The sequence below is a fragment of the Pantherophis guttatus genome, chromosome 2 (genome assembly GCF_059756535.1).
Source record: "Pantherophis guttatus breed Tessera chromosome 2, ASM5975653v1, whole genome shotgun sequence".
Taxonomy (NCBI): domain Eukaryota; kingdom Metazoa; phylum Chordata; class Lepidosauria; order Squamata; family Colubridae; genus Pantherophis; species Pantherophis guttatus.
The window spans coordinates 186,672,171-186,698,808 of record NC_142064.1 but is presented as its reverse complement, the minus strand read 5'-3'; the positions used below and the strand labels follow the sequence as shown (position 1 = coordinate 186,698,808).

General features: G+C 37.1%; 1 protein-coding gene across 2 annotated transcripts in view; it reads right to left on the bottom strand.

Annotated features, from left to right (window-relative positions):
- Positions 1–26,120, bottom strand: part of PPP2R2B (protein phosphatase 2 regulatory subunit Bbeta) — a 248,784-nt gene extending 222,664 nt beyond the window's left edge. Inside the window, exons 1-2 of one of the 2 annotated variants that reach the window (XM_034405172.3) lie at positions 25,964–26,120; positions 25,726–25,803 (exon numbers count right to left, since the gene is read on the bottom strand). In XM_034405172.3, the coding sequence (XP_034261063.1) occupies positions 25,726–25,803; positions 25,964–26,027 (142 nt within the window). In that variant the 5' untranslated portion in view covers positions 26,028–26,120. Of the gene's footprint in view, positions 1–17,734; positions 18,132–25,725; positions 25,804–25,963 lie in introns of those variants that run through there. The other variant, XM_034405177.3, reaches the window with a different exon arrangement.
- Positions 26,121–26,638: the final 518 nt, after the last annotated feature.

Below are 26,638 nucleotides of genomic sequence, written 5' to 3'. Positions count from 1 at the left end.
CAGTTAGCACTTAAGGTTTGGAAAGTGCAGAGTCCATAAATAGGCTTGTAACTTGAGCCATTAACAATCTGCTAGCAAGAGAGAGGCAGGGACACAAGAGTTGTTGATAACAATCCAAAGTTCTGGTACCAGTTAATTTCATGAGCCAGTCCAAATGTCAAACTTAGTCTTGCAAAAAGCAAAACCAGTAACAATACAGGTCCACAGTTAAAGAGCTGTTTTCCACAGAAGGGTAAGAACCTGATTACTTTTATATAGTCCCAACTGTTGACATGGCTTACATTAGGGGCATTGCCTCCCTCTCTTTTCACAGAGAAGCACTGACCATCTTTGTTCTGTACTCCCATCACTGCTGGCCTGTTCTGGAATTAGGAGTTTATCAAAATATGGTCCTTCATTAGATAAGATGACAGTTATTATATGCTTGGGCTCAATATTACCTGGAGGTATCTTAGGTATATGATTGCCTGATAGTCTATCTCGCGGCTGTCAAAGTCCCAGCCCGCAGGTTGGATGCATCACACACTGGCCATGCCCATGCCCAGTTTAGCAAAGGGGGAAAAAGTCCTGATACGTCACATGATGCCACAGTGACGACATGAGTTTGACACCCCTGGTCTATCTGGTCTGTCAGAGGAAACTATAACAGAGCCCCTTGTTTCTTCTCTGTCCCATGTTATTTAACAGCCACATAAAACTACTGGAAGAAACCATCCATCCATTCAGGATGAATTAAATCAATTCAAGATATCCAACTGTGTGTCTCCATCTCAGATTGAACAAGAATGTCTTGACTCGGTATTTGGAAAGTCTTAGGATTTAAAGACAAAACAGCTCAAGTTAAATTATAGCAAGACAGAGGGACTTGTCCAGATATCATCCAATATAATTACAACCAATATAATTGTATCTTTATGTTTTGACTGTCCTGAAGGGAAATGGCTGGGGTTTATGTGATAATTGCCAAAGCATATTGTTCCAGAAACACTTATATCTAGGCAAAGATCGGTAATCTGCCTGTGTTCTAGTAGGAACTATGAGTCCAGGAGAATTATCATAAACCCCAACCATTTCCACCGAAAAGGTTATAGAAAAAATGTTTTTAAAAGGAAAAAAAGCCTCTGCCGATCAGGCAAGTCAGCTGGGATCATCAGAGGCTTTTAAAAGCATTTTTTTACAACCTCTTCAGCCGAAAGAAAATAGAAAATATGGTTTTAAAAGTAAAAAAAAAAAAAAAAAAGGTTGGCCATGCCCACTCAGTCATATTACCCCCCATCCCCCCCGAGCAAGCCATGTCCACAGAACCGGTAGTAATAAAATTTACATTTCACCACTGCTTACATTCCTTTGGTTTCACATTCTTCTGACCTTTTAATTCCTTACCTTATAAATGTTCAACTTCTGACCCTGAAACTGGATTCTATAGACTTCATTTGCTCTAGACTATTAACTTTCACTCTAAACCATAACAGCCTCCCCTTTGGTGAATCACAACCAACATATTCACAAATCTTCTTTACAAATAACACATAAACTGCATAGATGCCTCACCTGATTTACAACCCTCTATCTACTATTACTTTATCTGCTATTTGTTTGTTCATTTATGAATAAGTCAATAAAGTCCAGACTCTTAGAATCCTCTCTCTGCCCACATCCAACCTCAGCTACAGGTAAGACAATTAACTTATTTTTATGACTAAAACAAGTCATAAAAGTCATTTTATGAGTATATGGTTAACAGGGATATATAATATTCCAGATCTGAAGCAAAAAAAAATTCACATGAAGATAAAAGAAAGAGGAAGAGAAGCACATAAAGATTTGCAGGAGTCTGTTATTTAACCAGTCTTGATAAAATGGTTTTAGCTCTACGATTTAGACCTATTTCTTGGTCCGGTCAACCTTGCAGGGCTGATAGATCTCAGGAAAATTAGTATTTGAGATAAGAAGGCACCAACAGTTCAATCACATCATTTATGAATCATCCAGTTACCTGTTGTTGGCATCTCCTTGCCTCAAACCTATATGTCCTAAGAATCCACAGCCACTACACAAGCCCAAGAAAAGAAACAATTTAATTAAGGAGGCTCTGACTGGCATAGTTTGTGTACCTCCTCTCCCTCCAAAAAACTGTTCCTGATTCAGACACAAAGTACTCTATATCACCAATGGTAAATCAAGCTTTTACGATTTTAATGCTGTGTTTAAATACCATCAGAATCTTGTAATATTGGCAGCTATATACACATAATGAAATCATCACCTGTCTTGGGGATTCCTTTGTCATCAGAAAAAAAGACAATCTTCATTTTTATAGGAAATAATTTTAAATATTACAACCAGCAAGCCAAATATATGGAATTATGTATTATTCTTATATTCCAATGTGGGAAATATTGCCCCAATGATATTTTAAAACTAATTTAATATGTAAATTTCATAGCATACTTCTCTTTCTCTTATATCGTAATACTTATAACTAGTGGGTTTCTGATAATACAGTGAACAAAAGGCCTAGTTCAAATATCCTGATTATTTTTGTCATTGCTTTGGTTTTGACTAAGCTGTGAGAACCCAAACATTAAAACATAGTTTAGGATTTACCATACTGGGAGGATACAACTGTGATTTATTCAATAAATCAGGGTTAATCAAGCCATGTCATAGCATCACAGCCATAGCAAAATGTGAGGATTGAGAAGGTCAGAAAGGGCCACTGAGTCACATGGGATTTAGAAACTTCTAGATGTTATCATCTAGTCTAGAGGAAGAAAGGTACTCAAACACTTTGAAGTTGGGCACTATTCTTTAAGCAGTGCCATATTTCACTCTTGCCTTCCCAAATGAATACCCAAAGCCAGCCTATTCCTGACCAAGAGAAATCAGAGGGGGGGAATCCACATTAACCTCCCAACAATGAAACCCATTTCATATTAACAGTCAGTGGAATAGGGCTATCAGATGCAAACATCCAGATAACCACTAGAAGACAGCAAAGAGAAGTTTTCAGATTTTTGTAGCCAAGATCTAATAGCCTGAGAGTGGAGTGTTATGATTCAGATATTTAATGAAGAGTCGAGAAACTCAGCTTCAATTCCTGTCACCAATAGAAGATAGAGTAACTGATAAATTAAACTATTATCTCATGACGTAATTATTTTTTTTGCCAGTGGTGAAAGCCAGTTTGGTTTAGTGGTTAAGACAACAAGCTAGAAACTAGAAGACAGTGGCTTCTGGTCCTACCTTAGACACAAAGCCAGATTGGCTAGCTTGGGCCAGTCCCTCTCTGTCAGCCCTAAGAAGCAGACAATAGCAAACCACTTCTGAAATCTTGCTAAGAAAACTTCAGGGACTTGTCTAGGCAGTCACCAGGAGTCAACATCGACTTGAAGGCACCAAAACATAAGATGCCCTTAATGCTATTCAGCATTGTGTTATTCTCACCGATAATTACCTGAGGGTTATTTCACACAGCAGCCTTAAGTTGCTTGTCATTCAGCTAAAACCAACTGGAAATTAAGAAATTGGCTTAAGCATCTGCTTCCAGATTTCAATCCACTCTTCAGCTTTGGCAACAATGCTGGCCAGGTATTCTATTTGGGTAGCAGTTAATATGACCTGACACATAGCTCTGCTTTTTTATTGCTCCTGCCTAAGCTAGAAAAAAAAAATCACCAATCGCTTTCTATTTCGTGGGTCTGTCTTTGAGGAAATGTGGTTTTGATTAATAGGCCTTTTATAATCATCCCCATCCAATAACCCCCTTTCCTATTTTATTCTAATAGCCCAAAGGCAGTCTGGCAGCTTTGCTGGTGGAAGAGGGGCAAAAATGCTTTGAAGTATTTTTAAAACAATATATGAATGTCAATTATGAAGACTCATTTTGCATTCAAGAATATAAGGCTGGCTACAAGTTGGAGAACCAGGTTTTACCAAAATAATCACAACTGGTTGGGCTTGCATAATATAATCAGCCATAAACCCATAGTTTACAAACTACGTTTATCCACTATACTAACAAACATTATGGATTTTGTGACTCTGGACAACTTATACATCATAGTCTTCTATAAGGTTAATGGGGCCAACCAAAGAATGGATTTGTTTTGTTTATTTTCACCAAATTCCTTTAAAGATAAAATGTCTTCCCTGTATTCCCTAGCATCAGCTGTGGCCTATTTCTAAATTTCTATCCATTTCTATAAGGTAGGGGTGTCAAATTCGCAGCTTGTGGGCTGGATGTGTCACAAGCTGGCCACGCCTACCCCCGGTTTAGTGAAGGGGAAAGTCGTGATACGTCACATGATAACAATGTGATACCGCGAGTTTGACACCCCTGCTATAAGGGATAATGAAAGCATGTTCTATCATAGTTAGCTGCCTGAGGAGTAACTGATGCTGTGACTTCTGGAAAACAATCAATTGATTGTTTTCGTTTTAAGTCCAGAGAAATTATTCTGAACTGCCAATGTCTCTGTTTGCTGAAGACCCTTAAAGAAAAGCTTGTATTTTCCTAACATTCATTCAGCTAGCTGGCTTCTGTCCATTTATTAAGCTCCTCCCTAGTATTTTATGCTCAAACCCTGGAATGAAAAGATCATAAATATTTAAATACCTGCCATTCCACGACCAAAATAATTCACAAGAGCAGTTTTTTAAACTGACAACTAAACTAATTTTAAAAAGACAAATTATGAGCACTTGAAATAAAAGTTACACCTCAGGCAAGAGTTCCTGCAAGATAGATTTGTGCACCAGATCTATAATAGCTTGAAAAACTGTTCCACCAGCAATTTCCCTAAATATATAGCAAGACTTCCCTCTGATCACACACTTATTCATTAGCTTGTAAGAACCGTACAGTTCAAAGATTTAAACCTTTTAAGCAAGAGAATTCAGATATTTTATAGGTATTTTATAGGTATAAGATATTCATATATTTTACCTAACCAGGTTTGTTAAACTATGTCTTATCTTATAAAAAATAATTGGCTGGATTCCCCCAATACATTAAACCAAATTGGCTGCTTTTACATATAATATTAAACAATGACTTTATTAACCAGGTTATACACCCCAGGTCCTGCTGTGCTATGCCAAGAGGATGGGCAAGTTATTGTGATATGAACTTAATGTTGAAAATGAAGACACCGTCAAAATGAAAAGAGAGAAGAAAACAAACTCAATGCCAGGACAAACCATGAAAATTGTCCAGAAAAAGAAGAGAAGCCATGAAAGACAAAAATTTCAGAAAGAAATTTAACAAAGAGTTTCAGAAAGCTGTTAGAAGAGGCAGGAAGTAGTACTACAATAGCATCTGTAAAGACACTGAAGATGGAAACAGATGGAAAAACAAGGAAATCTTTCAAAAGATCTATGATCTCAGGAGGTTCAAACCTCAAACTGGTATGCTAAAGGACACCAATCAGATAGTAATCGATTCAAAGGAAGAAGTATCCTCAAGAGAAACTTATATATAGGTCAGGAAACTATCTAATAAAACATGGAAAACAGACCATCTCCAGGTTAGCAAACGAGTGCAACAAGGCTGCAATATTCTTCTCTTATTTATTCAACCTATATAGGTAGTACTTATTTAATGACCACAGTTGGGATTAGCACCTTCATCATTAAACAATGTGGTCATTAAGCATATGACCACTCCACAGAGCAGAAATTCTGGCAATCTAAATTCTACAGCAATTCTATCTCAGACCTTTGGGAAATATTTGGTAAGTAGACAAAAATGCCAAATCCAGTCTAAACATCTGGCTGATTTTGTGACCAGTCATAATATTTTTTCTTCGCTGTATTCTTTCTACTCATCCAGTCATATCACCTTTTAGAATACTTGGACTGTAGTCACTCAGAGTGACATACAATTACCTGTATCTATTTCTTCCATTATTACTATTTACTGGACAGTTGTAATATGCAACTGTCACTAATCCTATAGATTCCCAGTTTCATATGTACCACACCAATTGATACTTCCTGATATAAATTTGAGCAATTTCATTCATAATTAAACCTCCAGCTTGCTGGAGAGAAAACTCATGAATGTCACAGCTCTGTCTCCCTTCTCAATTGTTTTTGCAGCAAGGTTCATCCCAATTCTTCATCTACTCAGTTGAGACCATGAACCCAATATTCAATATCCAGAATAATTTATTCGCAAGGAGCCGCAGAGCCTGGTCAGTCACACGAAGGATAAATTAGCAACGGCTCCCAAGGCTAAACAGCTCCTACTGTCAAACACAGGCTGTATCTACTGTACTTTACAGGAACAAAGAGACTCAAATTACAAACAGATTATTGGTTACAAGGTAGCTATCAAGGACTCCATACTCAGATACAGATGAAGTCATGGTAAAATAAGCGTGTATATTAGAAAAATAAGCACTAAGCGATTTCTTACCTCTACAGTGCCATGTGCACTACTTCCTACAATTTTCAATTCCTTGCGCCAAATCCACCAATTCCAAACAACTTCACTCTACTATGGCTTTCTCTTCTTTCTGTATGCTCTTTAACATTATTCTCCTTGCATTCCAAATTGACTTATCCTCCACAGATGGGCCTATAAATAATGATCCTTGTCACCCATCATGGCTTTGATCAATTAAAACTTTCGTGTAAAACTTTTTAGAGGCAGTGTAAACTATGATATCAACCTGAATACCCACACACTTGGAATATTACTTGATAATTGTAAGTCAGGATCAGTTTTGGCACATTTTGATCAGGATGCCATAAGCACAACTGAGGCCCAGGTAAGGTACACTCTCCCATTGCCTTATTCAACCTAGTAGTTCTAATCGAGAGATTATTTTGCAAGGTAACATACTGTTGTCTACATCCCATCAACTCACAGATATATGCAATTCATTGACACACACCATACCTTTAGTGTTATGTGTTCTGTTTGGGCCTTTCTTGACATTTTTATCAGCATACCATAAGAACAACTAAAGCCCAGGTTTATCCTCAGCACTCTCACATTGCATTATGCAACCTAGTATCTTATTCCATTTATTCTCTCCTTTTTTTTTTCTTCCTTCTCACCCTCTCTTTTATCATTTGTATTTTTGTTTGTTTGTTTGTTCTGAACCTTTTACCTTCAGAAACTTTCAGCTCTCAATCTTATTTCAAATTTCAATTGAAATTTCTCATTTCTTCCTGTATTTATCAACACACATCTAAGCCTTCATGGATTGCTATAAATGTAGAAGGAGCCCTGGAAATAGTTAACATAGTGATGGAGCACAAGACTGTACTTTAACTTAGATTACTCATCAATTGATCTGATATTAAAGAGCAATCTGCTATTTAACAGAACAAGCTCATAATCCTGAAAATTATATAAAAATGAACATGTATAGCTCTTTAAAGACTGATGAAGATATACACATTTATGTTTTAACTCAATCAGAATGCATACATATAAACACATATTTATTGCTATGTATATATAGTATGTAAATTTATTTAAATAAATTTAGATTAAAGTGGATTTGTTTGTTTTCTCTAAACATAGGTGCAAAGCCTGAGTCTGCATATTCAATTATTTCCTTCAAAAATCTTGAGGGCACTCAGGAGAATAGAAAGAAAACTATTCAATATATGTATGGCATAATAATATTAATTTGAATTAAATTTAAATTAAAACAAAAATATTTTTCTTCTTGTCTTGCTTAGATCTTTATTCTGGCCTTGTTTTCAAAGGGTGGTTCCCGCCACTCAATCACCAGGTTGGACCTTATTCCAAAATACACATTTTTTTGTATTAAAAGTATTAAAGTAACATTGTCAGAGGCTAAGATAATTTTACGAATATTATATAAACTTACAAAATAGGTCACTATGCTTATTTATTTTTAAAACAATTTTTTTTAATTGGAACACTATAAAGTGACACAGGTCAAATGTTAGAATTTTCCTATATAACTGTGTTTCTCTTCAGGTACATTTTATTCAAAATATGTGGAATATAGCAACTCACAAATCAGTGGTGGTTTTCAGCCGGTTCTATCCAGTTTGGGCGAACTGGTAGCGGCAGCTGCGAGAGGCTCTGCCCACCTGCCTGAATATCATCATGTCCTGTTTTTGACATTCTGCACATGCGTGGAAGGCTCTGCGCATGCGTGCTCACATTTGCTAACTGGTAGTGAAGATAAGTGAATACTACCCCTGTCACAAATGTATTTACCATCACTGTAATTCTAGTAGCTGCTGGACTGTGTTTAGTAATCTTTCTTCTACTGTGTTTCCCCAAAAATAAGACTCTGTCTTATGTTTTTTTGAACCCCGAAATAAGCGCTTGGCCTTATTTTTGGGGAGGTCATTTTATTTTGGAGTGCGTGGAGCAAGATGGGGCTCCTCTTTCCATCTTACCTGATTTCCAGCTCTGCATTTAAATATTTTTGGGCAGGGCTTATTTTTGGGGGGAGGCTTATTTTAATGCATGCGCTCAAAAGCCCGATTGGGCTTATTATCAGGGGATGTCTTATTTTCGGGAAAACAGGGTACTTATAATACTTTTTGGCTTCTACATCGATATATTAGAGATGTCATATGTTTTGGCCACTTTATTCTTTTCTCCCTCTGTTAATATGCATAAAGATAGCTGGCAAAGTATTTGTTTTATTAATACTGATTAATATTAAGGGAAAGGGGTGGTTAAGAAATATGAGGTAAGAATGAATGAATGAATGAATGAATTTCAGTCCTACCAATGAAAACTTATGCCATAATAAAATTTTTAAGTACCGTTAAGATTCTCTTTCTGCCATAGTACCCTGACAAAGATTATTTCCTGTAATTGCATTCTAATAACAACCTTCACAGATTTGTTTAAATAATAATTACATGAAGTTATAGGACATACTATTTTAAAACTATATTTTAAGAAGGAGAATCTTTAAATAATATTCTTGAAACTGAAAATTAGAAAACTCCAACCTGAGTAATCAATATATATACCCAATTAGTAGCTCTGAAATACCTTTTCTTTTGCCAAGTTCAAAGTAGTTCTTCAAATAAATACTTCTGAGCACAATTTAACCACAATTAAATGTCCATCCTGCATCATTTCACTGTGATTAAACATGCCAAATAAGTGCTGAATTACCTTTATATTCAAAGCCATTTAAAGCTACTACAGAGATATCTGCATTGATGCAACTTGAAATTCCTAGTATTTGATACCCAGTGTTGCAAAAATTAAATAAAATCATATATATATATATATATTTTAGCCTTCCTCCAGAAATTAAAAATAGCATATTTAATATACTTCCCAATTTTATTCTCACAATAATCTTATCAGGTGGATAAACTAGGAGATAATAATTAGCCAAGTGATCTCTATGACTAAGGAGGGCTTTGAACATGAACTTCCCCAGATCTAATCCAAAACTCTACCAAGGACACACTTAGGTTCTCAGATCTGGGCTGCAAAAATTTGGCTAATCAGTATTTCTTAGCACTCAGATTTTTGCTTTCCAGACCTGGTCACTCTGCTGTGCACCATCTCTTTAAAATAATATTTACTTAACTACTTAAAGGTAAATTTTAGCATTCAAAATGGATCCAAGTTAAGTTAAATGCTCCATGTTTCTACTATAAATTAGTTAAAAGCTAAAGAGAAATTGGTGTTGAGTCATGAGAAATGCATAGAAGTCAGTCACATTAAATCATTATGGAATTTGATTTAGATGTAGTACAGTGAGTGAACCCATCTTCTAACCGGTTTTGGAGAACTGGCAAGAAATCAAGACACACTGAGATATATTTTAATTCCTCCTTCTAGCTTTGTTTCTGATTATTCTTTTGTCTTTTCCTTCTTGGCAGGTGAATAAAGAAAACTTTTCAATTGGTTGCCATGTAAAGCCCTTACCCAGCAACTGAGAATTTACTGTGGAAAACAATTTGACTTTTTTTTAAAGTGCTGCCTAGGTTTCCTTTTTTCCCAGACAACTTAAGAAAGCATGAATACTGTTGTACCCTCCCTTAGGGAAAAATCAGAAATAGGGTCTTTTGAGTAAAAGACCTGCCAGCTGAAATGCCACAGCATCATTTCCATTCTTCTGGAGCTCTATAAATTAAAGACAGCTTACTTCTTTATATCTCATCTAGACTCCCTAAATTTTGCTGTAGAAGTTGCTTTAACTCTTACTAGACATGTTTTTTTTGTCTGTCTTTTTTATTTCTCCTGCAATCTGTTGAATTCCTCAACGATATTTTTAAAAAGCATGACCTAAGCAATTCTTAACACATCTATTATCATATGAGGGCACATTTTTTCTTTTTAAACCAGAATGTTCCAGAAGTTCAATGAATAAATATTGTTTCAAATAGAATTCAGCTGCATGAATGTGTCAGAAAAATTCTGGGAAAGAATAATTTTGATGTTTAAAAAATGTTAAAACTTCTCTAAGCTGCTCAACATTTTATGCTAATCAAGTCCAAAGCTGATAGCTGAAAATGTTATTTTAAATTAAAAGTAAATCATTTCCTTCACATTGATTTATTGATTAATGAATTGATTCTCATTATTTCTACCAAGCTTTCTGGTCCTGAATAAGAGGTGGGATATAAAACAAATAAACAAACATGGGTTTATTATACGCATAGCCTTTCTGGTATAATTTGCTTTATTTTCTTCTTATAAAACCCTCTTAAAACTGTCATTAGGTTTACATGTACTAAGTAACTGTTTACTGAATAAACTGCACTTGTTAAATTCACACCTTCAATTAAGTCACAAACAAGTAGCACTATGCATAAAAGAGCATTAAAAATGATCATGAAAACCCTACCCATTTTTTTTACATATAGTTAATGCATACTAAGAAGGAATGGAGTTTCAATTACATTTGCATCCATCTTAACTTTTTAGAATCTTTTCTAACAAAGTCCCCAAGCATTATGACTAACTAAGTTGTGTGAATTAGCCAATATCATAGCTAAAGTCACAAAGCCAGTTTCTTGCTATCTTCTTCTTGACTGAATTATTATCGAAAATCTGTTGGCTATAAAATGGCACCAGGAATGTTTCTATGTTATATAAATAGTAGATTTTTCTCTAGAGCTTTCTTCTATTTTTGAACTTAAATACGTGTTTCCTTTTTTTCCCCCCTGGTTTTTTGCTTACTCTTAAAAACCTAGAGAAGCTATATTCACTTATTAAGGGCATTAGAAACTTTATAGAACTTGGACTATTTGAGAGTATTTACAGCTAAGTAATTGAATACTACAGAGCTCTGAATAGGGTCACATACATTGGCAACACATTCCATATAGCTACATAGTGCTATTCTAGCTCTTTCCAGGTGTGCCACATTGAAATAATAAAAAGGCTATATTATAATATCTAGTTATTGGCAGTTACTACAAGTGGAAGACAATGGAAAGCAAATTTATGAATATCTGTCTATTCATTTGAGCTGCTGTTTGGCATTAGTTTGTCCAAGCATTATTTTACTGTTGAATATTCATATAACTTGGATTTTGTCCATACAGATATTTGTCTAAAGACCACTGAGTATGAATGTATCAGTACTGATAAGATTTTCCTGCATTAATACAAGTGAAATATGTTTTTATGTTTGTCAATGCCACATTTTTTCAGAAGTATTTTCTCAGTAACTCATATGTTCAAAATTAAGAAATAAAATATATCACAGAAGCAGCTGAAGCAAGCAATAGATGAATATCATATGGAGTTCTAACTTAGATTTAACTTACATGTATGGGTTAAGGAGTTATTGCCACCCAATCTAGGAATAGATGCAACAGTACACAAGATGGATTTGAGCAAAGAGTCCCTGCTATTAAGTGCTCTTAAGATAGCTGAGTCTGTTGCTATGTATCTTAATTCAAAAGAAAATCCCATTTTATTCAATGGAGATTAATTTAATCTCAGAACTCCAATTATTCTCATGAGTCATTTTGTGTATTTTCATTTGTGCTTTTTTATGTGTGCATAAGAGATCATTTCTGCATTCAAAAAGAATTCAAAAACTATTTTAAGCCACAATTATGACAATTTTAAAACTCATAAACTTCCAAGAAATGTATTACCAAATTAAGTGTATATCTGACTTTATCAGTAAAACACAATTGAAACAAACCCATTAGCTGTGACATTTTGAGTACTACCCATTAATAATTCCAACTAAATCTGAGAATACATCATATATATATATATATATATATATATATATATATATATATATATATATATATATATATATATATATATAGAAAATTTAAACAATTCAACAATGTGGACTTATGGAAATTTTCCACTACAATGAATACTGCAAGTGAAAATCTATCATCTATTTGAGGGGCTGCCACAGAGAGGAGGGGGTCAAGCTATTTTCCAAAGCACCTGAAGCCAAGACAAGGAATAATGGATGAAAACTGAACAAGGAGACATTCAACCTGGAAATAAGGAGAAATTTTCTGACAGGGAGAGCAATCAACCCATGGAACAGAAGTTGCCTTCAGAAGTTGTGGGAACTTCATCACTGGAAGCTTTCAAGAAGAGACTGGACTGCCATCTGTCAGAAATGGTGTAGGCTCTTCTGTTTGAGTGGGAGAGTTGGACTAGATGATTTACAAGGTCCCTTCCAACTCTGTTAATCTGTTAATCTATTTATTTGTTAGATCTATAGCCTACCTTTCCTACAGGAGCTCAAGCCTGTATAACTACACCCTCCAATTTTCCTCCACAAGACCACCATAGGGAGAAATGTTGGTCTAGCTGAAAATTACTAATTTGCAATTACCCACTGAGTTTCTATGCACATGGGAAATTTGAATCTGGATCTTCTAGATACAAGCCCTTACTACAGTACTACTACAAGTACCTTGGCTTTCTGTATTCTTGCATAATTTTAATGTACTGTGCAGTGACAAATATAAAATAATAAAAAATAGAAACAATATTTTTTTCAGGAATTTGGCAATCAATGGTGGAATTCTATGACTTCACAACTATCACGTAAAAATCAGTAATGTAAGCAATAAGCCATCATTATTTTTTTCAGGTCTGCCCAAATGTGTGACTTCCCCTAAAATGCTGGGATTCGCTCTTTCCATACATGTGCAACATGTACAGTGATTGTCTTAGGCCACAGGTATCAAATTTGCAGTTTCACATTGCCGTCATATGATGTTTCATGACTTTTTTCCCTTCGCAGAGCTGGGGTGGGCATGGCCTGCGTGTAATGCATCCAGCTCGCGAGTTGCCAGTATGACCCCCATCTCAGGCCATAGTTTTCAGATCAAGATAATCATCACATGATTTGAATTACATTTGCACAGATTGATCAAAACAAAGCAATCTCTAGCAAAGACATGTGACGTATTACTTCATTATTTGGTCTGGTATCATTTTATTTAAGATAATTGCATCAGAAAGCCAAACATTCCATTAAAATATAGAAAAATCCTGCATCTTCAAAACACATGAACATTTCAAATTAATCAGATATACATTTTCCTTTCACAGAATTCTATACAGAAAAGGCTTCTGGATTCGGAGAAAAGCCCAGGCTATTTTAAATCAGACATCAAAGGCATTAAAGAAATATAGGCAAAATGGGCCCTTGCTGGATGATTCCAACATGAAGATGAAGGGATAAGCCCAACATCAGAATTCTTTGCTACCACATAGAAAAACACGAGTAACATGTGCATCAGGCACCATCTGCAATTATCTCATGTTGTGACATCATCATTCAAAGGGCGCAAATTATTATACAAATGATGTAAATTATGTAGCTTGCATTATGACACAACTCCTGCCAAATCATATCAAATTCACACAAAATCTTTGGATAGCTTTCAAAAGTATTCTCCTTCATAATCTGAGGCTGCAGCTTTGCATTTTTTATTTATTTATGCCCAGATTATGCCACCTCCTCCTAGATATCCCAAGCTGCTTACAAGAGAATACTGTAACTACAACCATCATAAAATAACAGAAAAATATTACAACAAATAACAAAGATTATCAAGAAAGTTCATAGCTGTGCAATGCCATAATACAATGTTTATGGTTTCATATCTTGCATAAAGGCAATCAATTGTGGCAACAAACTTTATGTAAAACATAGCATAGCATAGAAATCCAATTATACATTTTTGCCCCAAGTCAACCAAGTAATGCTGTCAAGGTTCTTTCCCAATGCCTAGAGCAGTGGTGGCTAACCTTTTTGCCGTTGCGTGCCTAAAGCGGGGGGAGTGGGGGGGGTCACACGTGCACGTGCCCACACCCATAATTCAATGTGCCTCCACCCCTGCATTTGTGTGCGACCCCCCGGACTCTCCCCGCTTTTGGCATGTGATGACCCGGTGGGCCCGGTCGGCCCATTTTTCGCCCTCCCCAGGCTCCAGAGCCTTTCTAGGAACCTGGGGAAGGCGAAAACGGCCTTCCTCATCCCCAGGAGGTCGGAAACAGACTGTTTCCCACATGCCGGAGCTGAGCTAGGGCAAGACTCACGTGCCCACCAATATGGCTTTGTGTGCTACCTGTGCCACGCGTGACATAGGTTCACCATCATGGGCCTAGAGATTTGGAAGTCTGGCTAGAGAAGAGCTTCTGTTCAATCCCAACAAAGGGCACCCAGAAGCAATTCGCAACCATTGAGGGTCTTTGCCCAGTTCAGCTTTTGAGCCAATAGCATCTGTTTCTGGATGAAGAGACCCTAGTCATGATAATACACCGATTACTGTAGAATAGTATTACTGCAGAACAGGGAACCTTGGCCTTTTTATGACAGGTAGACTTCAACTCCCAGAATTCCTGAGCCAATCAGAATGTTCTACATGGAGCAGCACTTGAAGAACATTCAAAAGTTGCAACTGGTTCAGAACACAGTGGTGCAAGCAGTTCTGAGTGTTTCTCTACAAAATGTACTGGCTTCCAATAAGTTTCTAGATTGCAATTCAAGATGATGGTTAGTGCCTGTATGACACAGAGCCAAAGTTACTTATGGGGACTTACTATGTCAGATTGTTTGGCTTAACCCACTAGGAGTGACAATGTGGCCATGTTCCTGGTCTCTTCCTTTAAGCAATGCCATCTTCTGGGACTCAGGAGCTACACTTTAACATCTGCTTTGTAGACCAGCATTCCAACAGAGCAGAATGGCCCTGTTGGTCTTTCATAAGTGACTACAGACCCATTTTTCTCCCTAAGACATTTGAATCTGGTGTTAGAAGAGATTTGTTGGTTTGTTTATTGTTTATCAATTACAAGACAGAATGATCTATTAGGATCTCTGACATACGATATAGCGATTGACTCTTGTTGTAATTTCTTTTTTAATTGATCTGTTTTGCTGTTTTCTGGTTTTAAGTTAGCCTCTCAGAATCACAGTATTGTAATGAGATGGGTAGCCATACACACTGTTTAAATAAACAAACAAATATTGGACCAATGGTCGGAATTCAGAAATGGGAAAAGTGTGTACCTACACATCAATTACAGAAATAATTGACAATAATTTTTGATTTGCTTCCCTCCTATGGTTTGCTGGTTAAATTAGATTGAAGCGGCTTCCCTTTTTTTAGTTTTGATAGAGTTTATTATTTATTCCTTTTATTTTATTTAGTGTCATTTGACACCAAACAAGCTCTGGGAAATTCACAGGAATTCAAGGGATAATATATCCAGTTGGTTCCCATATCAAATTTAGAAGTGGCCACATCTTCTGGATTCTCCCACTGTTTGTTATTTTAACATCAAAAGGAAAAAAATATCAACTAGCTTTTACCCTTCACAGGGACAGCTGGTTGATTGCCTTCAGTTTTAAGGGATTCCTCCCTGCCCATTCCTTCAGCAGATCAGTTAAGAAAAATCCAGGTGTATTATTTTCTATTTATTAATTTGCCACCCATCTCACCAGATGTATATTGCTTTTGTTTTCTTTTAGTATATTTTCAAGTCTACCTTCAGGTGTCAATATCTGACTATTCCTTTACATTGATTTCAATTTTTCTTTGCAGCAATATCAATATTAATGGCCTTTTCATTAACTTTACCTAATTGTGTACCCTGCTGTGTTGAATTGGATTGCAATTTACACATTCTATTGGCTTGAAGATATATGCTAATCCCGTATATCTGATCAGTATCAAATTTGGAAAGACTGAAAGAGCCATAGAAGTGAAAAGGCCATCTCCTTCCCTGAAAAGTTTATTATCAAAATAATGAGAAAATGAGACAAGAAGGAAGAACCCAAACAGAAACAGAAGAACCCAAGATAGGTATCTAAAACATGCTTGGAAATCCTGTCACATACCAAGTCACATTAAAAACATGTCTTTTTAAAACAAATGGATCTTAAAGGAGTGTAATAATATTTTTTTCAGAAATATTCAATGATAGAAAAAGCCCAAAAATTATAGGATGCAGATTGGTCATCATGTAATAACAGAACGTATCATCGTAGAAATATTTTATTTGTAAAAATCAAAGGCAGGAAAGCATGATCCAAGCCTATTTCTTTATAGCAAATTTACTAACTTTGAATTATATCCTAAGTGAACCAATTTCAAGCACATAATATTTGGACATTATGAGGACAATTAAAACCCTATCCTATCTGCTTTTCCCATCTTCTAATTATAAGTTACTGAGCCAAACTAAAATGTGTTTTGATCTAAAATACATAGATTAATGGCAGCTCAGCATTAGAATGTGCTCTATAGACAACTACAGCTTTACATTTTAATTAGTTAACTTGCAGCACCACAGTCCTATTTAAGCTTGTTTAATAAACTCACTTGGCTTGTTTACATAGAAATTAATGCAAGTTACATTTTGGAAACATTTCTATACTACTGCTCACTAATTATAGATCCAGGATTTTGTATCATGCCTATCATCAGTGGCCCCTCTACCAGACGATTTTGTATAGTATGAGGGATAACGTTTCAATGTTATTTTCTGTAAGCTTTTTTACATTAACTCTTAGACTGTGAATGAATGGCAATTCATTAAAAAAAAAGGCCTGATATTGCTCTTGTATACATCCTGCAGATCAGTGCAGAAGGAAAAACTTGCACACACAGGCACACAAAAAGTCGGATATTTGCCAACCCCAGAACCTTGTTAACCTTACCCTTCGCTCATTAGCATGTAAAAATCCTACTAAGAACTTACTGTACTGTATGCAGTGGCTGATCTCACCTCTACAGGACAAGAGATCTTTTAAAAAAAAAAAACACACAGATTGCCAGGGATGTGAGAGGGAGGGAGGGAGGCAAAGCAAGCCACACGGTAAAAGCATGCTTTCCACGCACCGAACGGGATTGCTTCCACGGGAGGGCAAATCTTATTCTTCCGTTTCTTCTCGGGGCAAAACCTAAAAGCCCATGAAACTTAAGAACAACCTTTGTACGCGATCGCCTAAAAGCATCCAATACCAGAAGACCCTCCTGGAAGGGTAGTAGTATCGTGCACCCATTCACCTTGATAAGGAACGGCGGGCGGATTTTCCACAAGGCCACACCGAGATTCCCGAAATCTTATCGCGGATCCCCCCCCAACAACAACACCCCCCCCCCAAGCTCTGCCAAGCCCGGTCACACATCGGCTGCCAAAGGCGATCTCAGGCTCTCCTCCCACTTTCTCCTCTTTCCCCTCCCCTCGGCTCTGCGCCGTACCTCGCGTCCCACCCATCCTGCCCTTCTCTCCTCTCCGCTCGGGTACCTTCGGTGTGGCAGCTGGAAGAGAGGATGGTGTTCGGCGGTCGGAAGAGGTAAGGCAGGTAACGAGAAAAGCATTTCATCTTCCAGCGGCAAAGACGCATTTATGCAAAAGTGAGGGGTAAACAATCCTCTCGCTCCATGGGGCTGGGCAGGCGAGGCTACATGATGGATGCATTACGGAATCCCGCCAATTGCTGAGCGAGCTAAGTCACCACCTCTGTTGCCGGACCCCATTTTTGCCATCAGCCCCAGCGAGGACCGCCTCGCATTTCTGCAGGCGTCCAGCGCCAACTCCGAAGCCCCCTAGCAAGCAGGGCGAGGTTCCTCATTGGCTAAAGCGCCTCCGAGCAGGATTTGCTGACTAAGTCCCTCCCGCTGGTAAATACACAAGAAGCAACGAGGGGACTTGCGTGCGATAATCCTGGAAAGCTCGCTCTCGGCGGGGAAGGTCGGCTTCACTGCGCGGGCGTGGAAGATCCTTGGAAATTGCCACGGCAAGTTTCAGGGCTGATTTTGGAGCGAAGCGCAGACGACTCCGCCAAGCCGACTTCTAAGGGCTGTCAACATCAAGGTTAGCATTGCATGTAAAGGGCAGACTTCCCGCAATGTCAGCTGGACTGGGCGCAACCTCAGCCCAGAAACCGTGAAAAAGAGGAAAACTCTACAATTCAGGAAGGTCGCGCGTTAAAAGAAAATCAAGGACGATTTGTGTTCCTATTACAGGATGCCTTTACTCGGAGGTGTCTTTTTTTTTTTTTCCCGTGGTGGAGAAATTTAATAGAAGCAAAAGGGAAATGTCTTTTGGACTAAAAGACGCCAATATCCATCTGTGCAAGGCTACTAAAAAAAAAAAGCTGAGTGCAGTTAGTTCAATTGAGTTTGTTCCCTAGAACATGTGCATTGAGGGGGGGGAGGGTTATTTAGCACAATCTTTTCAATGTTGCCTTGGTGTTTTGTTTTTTTTCCCCCTTTTGGCAGCAAACTAACATGTTAGAAGCATCTTTTCTGTGGAATGCCTTTATTTCTTTCATATTCACTCCCGGCTCATTAGTGAAACAGAGTTAAATCATCTTTTAACTCTGAAACAGAGTTAAAAACATCAGTGGATGTTTTTTAGCTGATTAGCATCCAAGGATAGTCATAAATACTCTCTATATATTGTCCCAAAGTTGCTTTTTCAAGAGGCAACTGGACTTTGTTTTTTTTCTTTGAAGACGTTTCATTTCTCATACAAGAAGTTTCTTCAGCTCAGAAGTGAAACATCTTCAAAGAAAGTCCAGTTGCCTCGTGAAAAAGCACCTTTGGGATAACCATGACCTGGATGACTGAGAATCTCCATAGACATCTATACACATTGCTACCCATTTCATGAGCTGACCCTGTAATGGCTGGGATTGGAGAGCCACTACATCCTGGTCAGTTGCTATCTCTCTAAAAACCTGGTCATGGTGGCTCTGTGCCAATGGACTGTCAGAATTACCATAGCAGCAATGCTAGAGATTTGGAATAGGTATCAGCAATGGGAGCAGTAAATTTTGGGCTGTATGTTTTCTTGATTTAAGGATGGGTTGATAGCACTTCTCAGTAGAGAGGAAAGCTCCTGAAAATAAATTACTAAGTATAATATTCAGGAAAGAGCCATAGAATTATAGGATAACAGTGCAATCATTTATCCATGTTTATTTTATTCAATTTCTATGGCAGCCTATCTCACTATGACGATTCTGGGTGGCTAACAGCAGTTAAAAAACTCAACAGCAAAGTCAAATGCATAACTGGCATCCAAGGCAACTCTCCCCCCCCCCCCATCAAATACCAATTAAAATAACCATCTCATAGACTTTGACAATCTGTCCCCCTTCTCCAAGGCATAGATGAAAGTCCAACAGAGTTGAGGCCATCTAGTCTGTGGGCGAATGATGTTCCAAAGGGCAGGTGCCACAAGAAAAAAGGCCCACTTCTAGAGTCTGCTAGATGATACTCCATGAATGATGGGAGCTTAATGTGCCTCTTAATGCAGATGGATAGAAACAATGAAGGAGAGGCAGCTCTACAAATAGGCCCATGCCATGAAAGGATTCATAAGTGACCACCAGTGTTTTGAATTGCACCCAGAATCCAACTGGTAACTAATTCAGTTATTTACATTTTGTTAAGATTGTAACCTTCCCATAGAGTTATGCTTACGTATGTACAGAAGCAAGTCCCATTCTCATAGGTGGAATCATTATCTTAAGTCCACACAGCATGCTAAACTTTGTGTCATGAATAATAATTCCATTAAAATGAAAAAAAAAGAATGTCTATCATCTATTTATAGCTTCTTGGATGAAGCTTTTAGGTCTAGGATGAGAAGTGAAACGTCTTCAAAGAAAAATCAGTAAGTCCAGTTCTCTCTTGAAAAAAGCACCTTTGGGACAACCATGTCTTCGATGCCTGAGAACCTCCACAGACTGACTAACTGACTATCTATCTATCTATCTATCTATCTATCTATCTATCTATCTATTTATGGGTCTTTGGTTATTCGGGTTTTCTCCCGCGTAAAATTGGAAGTGTCTTGGCAACATTTCAACGAAGTCTCATTCGTCATCTTCAGGCTGGTGTTTTCGGCTTCGTGATTCTAGGAGCAATGTGTGATCGCAGCTGTTTCTTCCTTTTAACTGCCAGTGGGGGTGTGAACTGATTGGGTGGGAGCTTGGCTTTGTTCTGATTGGGTGGAGGTGTGTTCTGATTGGTTGGGGGCTTGGCTGTGCTGTGATTGGTTGGGGGTGTGTTCTGTTTAGGTGGGGGCTTGTTTGTGCTCGGGTTAGTCTGAGCTGGGGATTTGAGCTGGTGAGCTGCGTTGCTGTTGTTTGGCTTCGCGTTCGTGGCCAAGCCCCCATCCACCTAAACAGAACACATCCCCAACCAATCAAAGCACAGCCAAGCCCCCAACCAATCAGAACACACCTCCACCCAATCAGAACACAGCCAAGCTCCCACCCAATCAGTTCACACCCCAACTGGCAGTTAAAAGGAAGAAACAGCTGCGATCACACATTGCTCCTAGAAGTACGAAGCCGAAAACACCAGCCTGAAGATGACGAATGAGACTTCGTCGAAACGTCGCCAAGACACTTTCAATTTTACGCGGGAGAAAACCCAAATAACCAAAGACCCACATACAAACACCCGCGAAAACTTCAGAAAACAACTACCTACCTATCTATCTACCTACCTACCTACCATTTATTTGTATTAAAATTTGTTCACAATTTTCCTGACAATAACTTTGCAATTTCAATTTAATTTTTGTTTAGAATTGTCAGCCTTGAAATTTTGTAACGTATTTGATCAACCAGTTCATATTAAAAAATAAACCTTGGAAATTATTATTTATTCTATTATTTAGCAGTTACTGGACTTTTAAAGGTGATCTATACTGATACAGCTGCAAATAGACACTTTGAACATTTGTGCATGCAGCATTACTAGCAAAGGGACATTTTTTTTTGTATCTCAAACCAGAGTTATTGGGTTTGAGAAGATTTTGCTGACTTATATATCAAATAGCAGAGACTAATCCAATAGCATCCCACGGGATAGCAACAAAGCCATTCTCCCTGTGTAATGAAATATGCAGTAGCATTGGATTGTATTTTTGGTCCACAAAATAATGAATTTATTGATTTAAATTAGCTCTCTTAAGCATTATCTAAATATTATCAATCCCTTTGGAACTATGTATAATAGATAGTTCCCATCTTTCCCCTGCAGTAAATTTTAAAACCACAGCCTGAAAAACCAACAGAATCTCACATTTAGTCTCTTTTCTGTAAATTGTTGAGGTTGAAATTTTAGTTTGTGCTCTCTAATTGTTTTCAGAGTTTGCAATGAAGAGGAAGAAAGACAACCAAAAATATGCAGGCCTGACTTTAGTACCCACATTGCTCAGGGAGAAAAAACAGGAAGAAACTAATCTTTTCACAGGCAATTTCTTTTTCCCACACGTTGAGCACTTTTATTAATAAACTAAATTAAACAAGCATCAAACTTTGGGGTTGTTTTTTTTTAATTTGATTTATATGCCGCCCTTCTCCGGAGACTCAGGGCGGCTTACAATGCGTTAAGCAATAGCCTTCATACTTTTTGTATACAAAGTCAGCTTATTGCCCCCACAAACTGGGTCCTCAATTTACCTACCTTAGAAAGGATGGAAGGCTGAGTCAACCTTGAGCCTGGTGAGATTCGAATTTACAGTAATTGCAGATAGCTGGTGTTAATTACAATGCTTTCAGTCTGCTGAGCCACCAGGCCCGTTTGATTTGTTCTCTTTATCTTCATTTTATTGTATATACTTCAGGCACTGGACTGGAATGCAAGATGATGAACCCATCTAGTTGGCCTTGGTTATCTGTTTTACTTTGCAGGGGAGAAGATGGGATATACTTTTTATTTTTAATTCCATTCTTTGTCTTTCCATTCAATTATAAGCCACCCAGCATCCTTTCTGAGAGTTGGACAGCTATATAAATCAAATTAATAAATAATAAGAATACTAAGTAGGGAAAATGTGCAAAAATTCAGAAGATCCAAAAGGGGTAAATATTTTGTCACAGACCTGTCTCCAAGTTTATTCCTATCAGGGCAGGCATTGAATTGACATCTAGATACAGTAATAAACTGAAACTGAATTCCAACAAGACTAAAGCATGAGAATGGCATCTTATGGGTCTGGGAATTGAGTAGGTCTCCAACTCTGAAGCAACAAAGACACAACTTGGAGGGTCTGCTGCCTCTTAAGGTCTACATGGCATTGTGGCCCAAAGTATGCTCAATCAATTTTTATCTAGTGCTGCAATTGCACTTCTTCCTAGATAGGTATCTGCTGGCTGTACTCTCTCATTTGGACAACAGCAACACAGCCCATGTCAGCTTGCCCTTAAAGATAATTTGGAAATGGCAACTAATAATGTATGCAGCAACACTTATAGAGAACATTCTTCAGAGACCACGTAGTATCAGTCCTAGCACAATTGAATTGTGTTATTGATTAGGCTTCAAGGTTTTTGTATAAGGTGTTTAAGGCTCTTAATAGCTAATCATTTCTATACATAATGAAGTGCCTCACCAGTATGTACCTACCCAACTGTTAACATCTTTAAATCAATGAGCTGAGCAATTTGCATTGTTGCAGGAATAGGAGAGAAGGCCTTCTTTGATGTGTCATCCTATTTTTTGGAATGCCCTTTCTCCTTGTGGCCAGGCTATTGTCAACATTACTTATCTTTTGGTGTGTGATATTTACTCTCTCATTTAGGTCCTAGCCCCATGGCCTTTACAACTACATCTCTTAATTGCTCTTTGTTAGTCTCACAGGAATTCATATGGGCTTTGAATTAATTTATCATTTAATTTATTTGCTTTTAATGCTTATCGTGATTCCCAGCACTCAGAAGAATGTCATAAAACTAAAAATATACACAGCACGTGGATTGCCTATGTTCATTATATCACGAGTTCATAAAAAACACTTTCGATTCAATTTTATAGGTTGGAGAAATCACTAGAGAATAACATTGCTAGGATTAATTTATATTTACATAAATATCTTTTTTAAAATATGCAAATGAAATAATGTAACCAAATAAACAATAAATAGTGTATAGGGATGTTATGTTTGGGGGTGGGGTTGTGTTAGTTCCTGGTAACTCCCTGGACAAGTCCTTGCTATATGTTGGCAACATTTTCTAGGGTTAAACCCCCCAGCTGGCTTCATGCAGGTACAACCTCATATAAGGCACAACTAGTTCTCATGGTGTCCAGGTTTCTGGTCTGGTGCTTTAACCACTATACTCACATGCTTTTTTTCCCGGTTATTGGTTAAAACTTAAGGCCATCCTAAAACAAACTAGCACATGAAGAACAAAATGTTTTTATATTTGAATGCCTACATTCAGAGGAGAACATTTCTCCTACCTGGATAATACTTTGAGATCTACAACCTATCATCCTTATTTATAACTGTTAAGCAACCAACTAAGATTTCAGCTTTGCTTTTTGAGTGCTAATGATTTTTCACATACCTGGAAATAAATGGTTTTAAATCATTATATGGAGATGCATTATTATATACAAGGATCATTTGCTAAAGCTTTTCTAATCGACTACTAGAACTTCCCCTCCTTCTATTGCTCAGAATTTTTATTTTTTTCTTTGTAGCTTATACAGTATACCACCTTGAAAGATCTTGAAGCATAGAAAAGCAAGTGATTGTGTTGGTGACAATGGAACTTATCCTAAAGTTAATATTGCCCTGTAATTAACATGAGTATCCTAAATAATACAAAGGGCGTCTCTCAGACGTCTAACCTGTGATTCCCGGTTCTAATTTCTCAAGGCTTTTATAATCTCCAGCATGGTTCTTAAAATAATATCTAAATATTATCTAAAAATAATTGATATTACTATTACTATTACTTAGGAAGCTGGTGCAAATCACAGCACTATTACATGTAACACCTTCAAAATTTCAGAAGAATATAATTATAAAAATGTGATAAAGTTTTCTGATATCATCAGCATTTTAAAGAGATAGAAGTAAAGCTCTAACATTCTAAAACTTCCTCAACAAACAAAGAGAGTCTGTACCAGGCCCTTGGTGAGCACGAAGGTCCCTTTCTTCCCTTTTCTTGTTTTCCTCTGGATATGTTTTCTTTGCCATCATTGTCTTTTTGTCTTGTGCAATTTTTGTGTTTTGTCCTGTTCTCTGTATTTAAATGTTTTAAACAATTGTAAACCTCTCAGGATTTGCTGTGTAAATGCCATGTTGGAAGGACCTTCGGAGACAGAGGGACAGCCGCACACTAGACAACTGGCATGTAAAAGATGTCTCAGTCCACAGAATGGGGGAGAGAACGGAAAACATTTCAGTAGGGACCTTAGTTTTCCAGAGAGTAAAAGGAAAAGAGGGAGAAATAGTTGTAGTTTTGCAAGATTCTGTCAGTATAACCTTACAATAAAGGTAGTGTTTTTGGTGATGTATCTTGCTTGCACTAAGCCCCAGGGCTAACATGCTGGACTCAGGTAGCATAAAATGTAATAAATTATTATTGTTACAAATCAGGTTTCTCTGAAAATAACCTTCACTTTATCCCCTGTGGATTGAAGCCTATATTATGTTTTACTTAGAAAACAGCAATTTTAATAGCAAAATGCAAGAATTCATACGGGAATTCATATGTAGAACTACTTATTTTTTGATGGATTAATTAATGGAACCAAAATGCTATAGTGAAAAATTAGCTGTTCTGATAGTTAACAAACAGTTCAATGTGAGAAGTTTAGGCTATTAGAGATCCCAATAATTTCTCAAATTATTTAAAATGTTTTACCACATTACAGAATCTGATTTTTTTTTTAAAAAAAATGGAACACATATTTTGTTGGTTGTTTAAAAAAGGTAAAATTATGCTCAGGGCAAATTTCCATATCTTATCAGCAGAAAGGATATTAGATTAAAAAATAATGGTAACCCAATTTCATTTATTTCACAGGTGTTATTAAATCAGCTCAACAAAATAAAATCAAGAATTGTACAGCTTGACATTTGAGCACTTTTTAAAAAGACTTCGCTTTTCACATATCAAGGGCTTCCCTTTTCCTGTATCAAAATTCAATAAAATGTATGCAGCACAACAATTAACGTCTTCATGAAGAACCAGAACAAATTATTCAACTCTTTCCTTTTCAAAAACAGAGCGGGGGAGGCATTCTGCCTTAATGATTAATGCACTGAATCATGATTCTGAATAAAAGCTGTGAGAACAGAAAGGTTTGCGGTATTCACATTTTAGACCTTTAAAAAGCCCTTAAAAAATCATGACATGGGTGCTGTTTGCAGGTTACACCATCAGCCCTTGAACAGAAACAAAACCATGATTGCATGAACAATTAGCTGAAGAAAATACTTTATTCTGATTCCAAGAACAAATGAAAAAATAAACCCACCTTCTATGACCCCTGTGTCAATAGTTCCTTTCACTTGACTGAAGCACCACAATATATCTTGCATGAGGTTCTCAAGTCCTGCAATGAGGCAGATTCCCCCATTAAATATAAATGTACAGTATGTTAAATAAACAGGTTGCATCTGAATAGTTATTTTTAAAAAAACATGAACATGTGATGGATCTAAAAGAACAATAAATGCTTGATTCTGAAGAGAATTCAAATTGTGTTTACTCACCTGGAATCATCCTGCAATGGAAAGCGATAACTTGCTCCTTGGAAAGTGGCAACATTATGCCCATGTTGTGAATTGCCTCTCTGTCCGCTTTGTGAAGCTGTTTCAAAAACGGTGCAATTGGAGTCAGCTACCAAGGCTTCGCTGGCAGTGAGGAGTCAGAAGACCAGCAGTCACATTCTTTATCATAGCTTCTCTTCATTAGAATACTAATGCATACACAATCACATCTGTTTGGGTCTCTCAGCATTCTTAAAAGGGTGACAAAATATTCTGTTCTGAATTCATAACTGAATTCTTTTTATAACATTAAAATGAGTTTTAAAATTATCTCATTTTCTTCTTTGTCCCAGTTTTCTCTCATTCTCTTCTCCGACTTATTGTCATTAATACGAGTGGGGTAGGGACTTTCCTTTAACTTATTTTCAGACATAATCTGCATAACTTCATCTAATCGGGATCAAGCTGGATAGTGCTACCCTATGGAGTGTAATGTGTAAATGCTGAAATATAAAAAGAGCAACACGTCAACTAGGAGTTGAAAAAAGTAGAGGCACTCTCATGCCTTGGCACCTCTTTAACACATCCAAATAATCAGGGATTTATCCAAACCAAAATGCACTGAAGTCATTTTAGGATCCACGCTTACTAGTCTTATTTCCGCATATATTTTTTAAA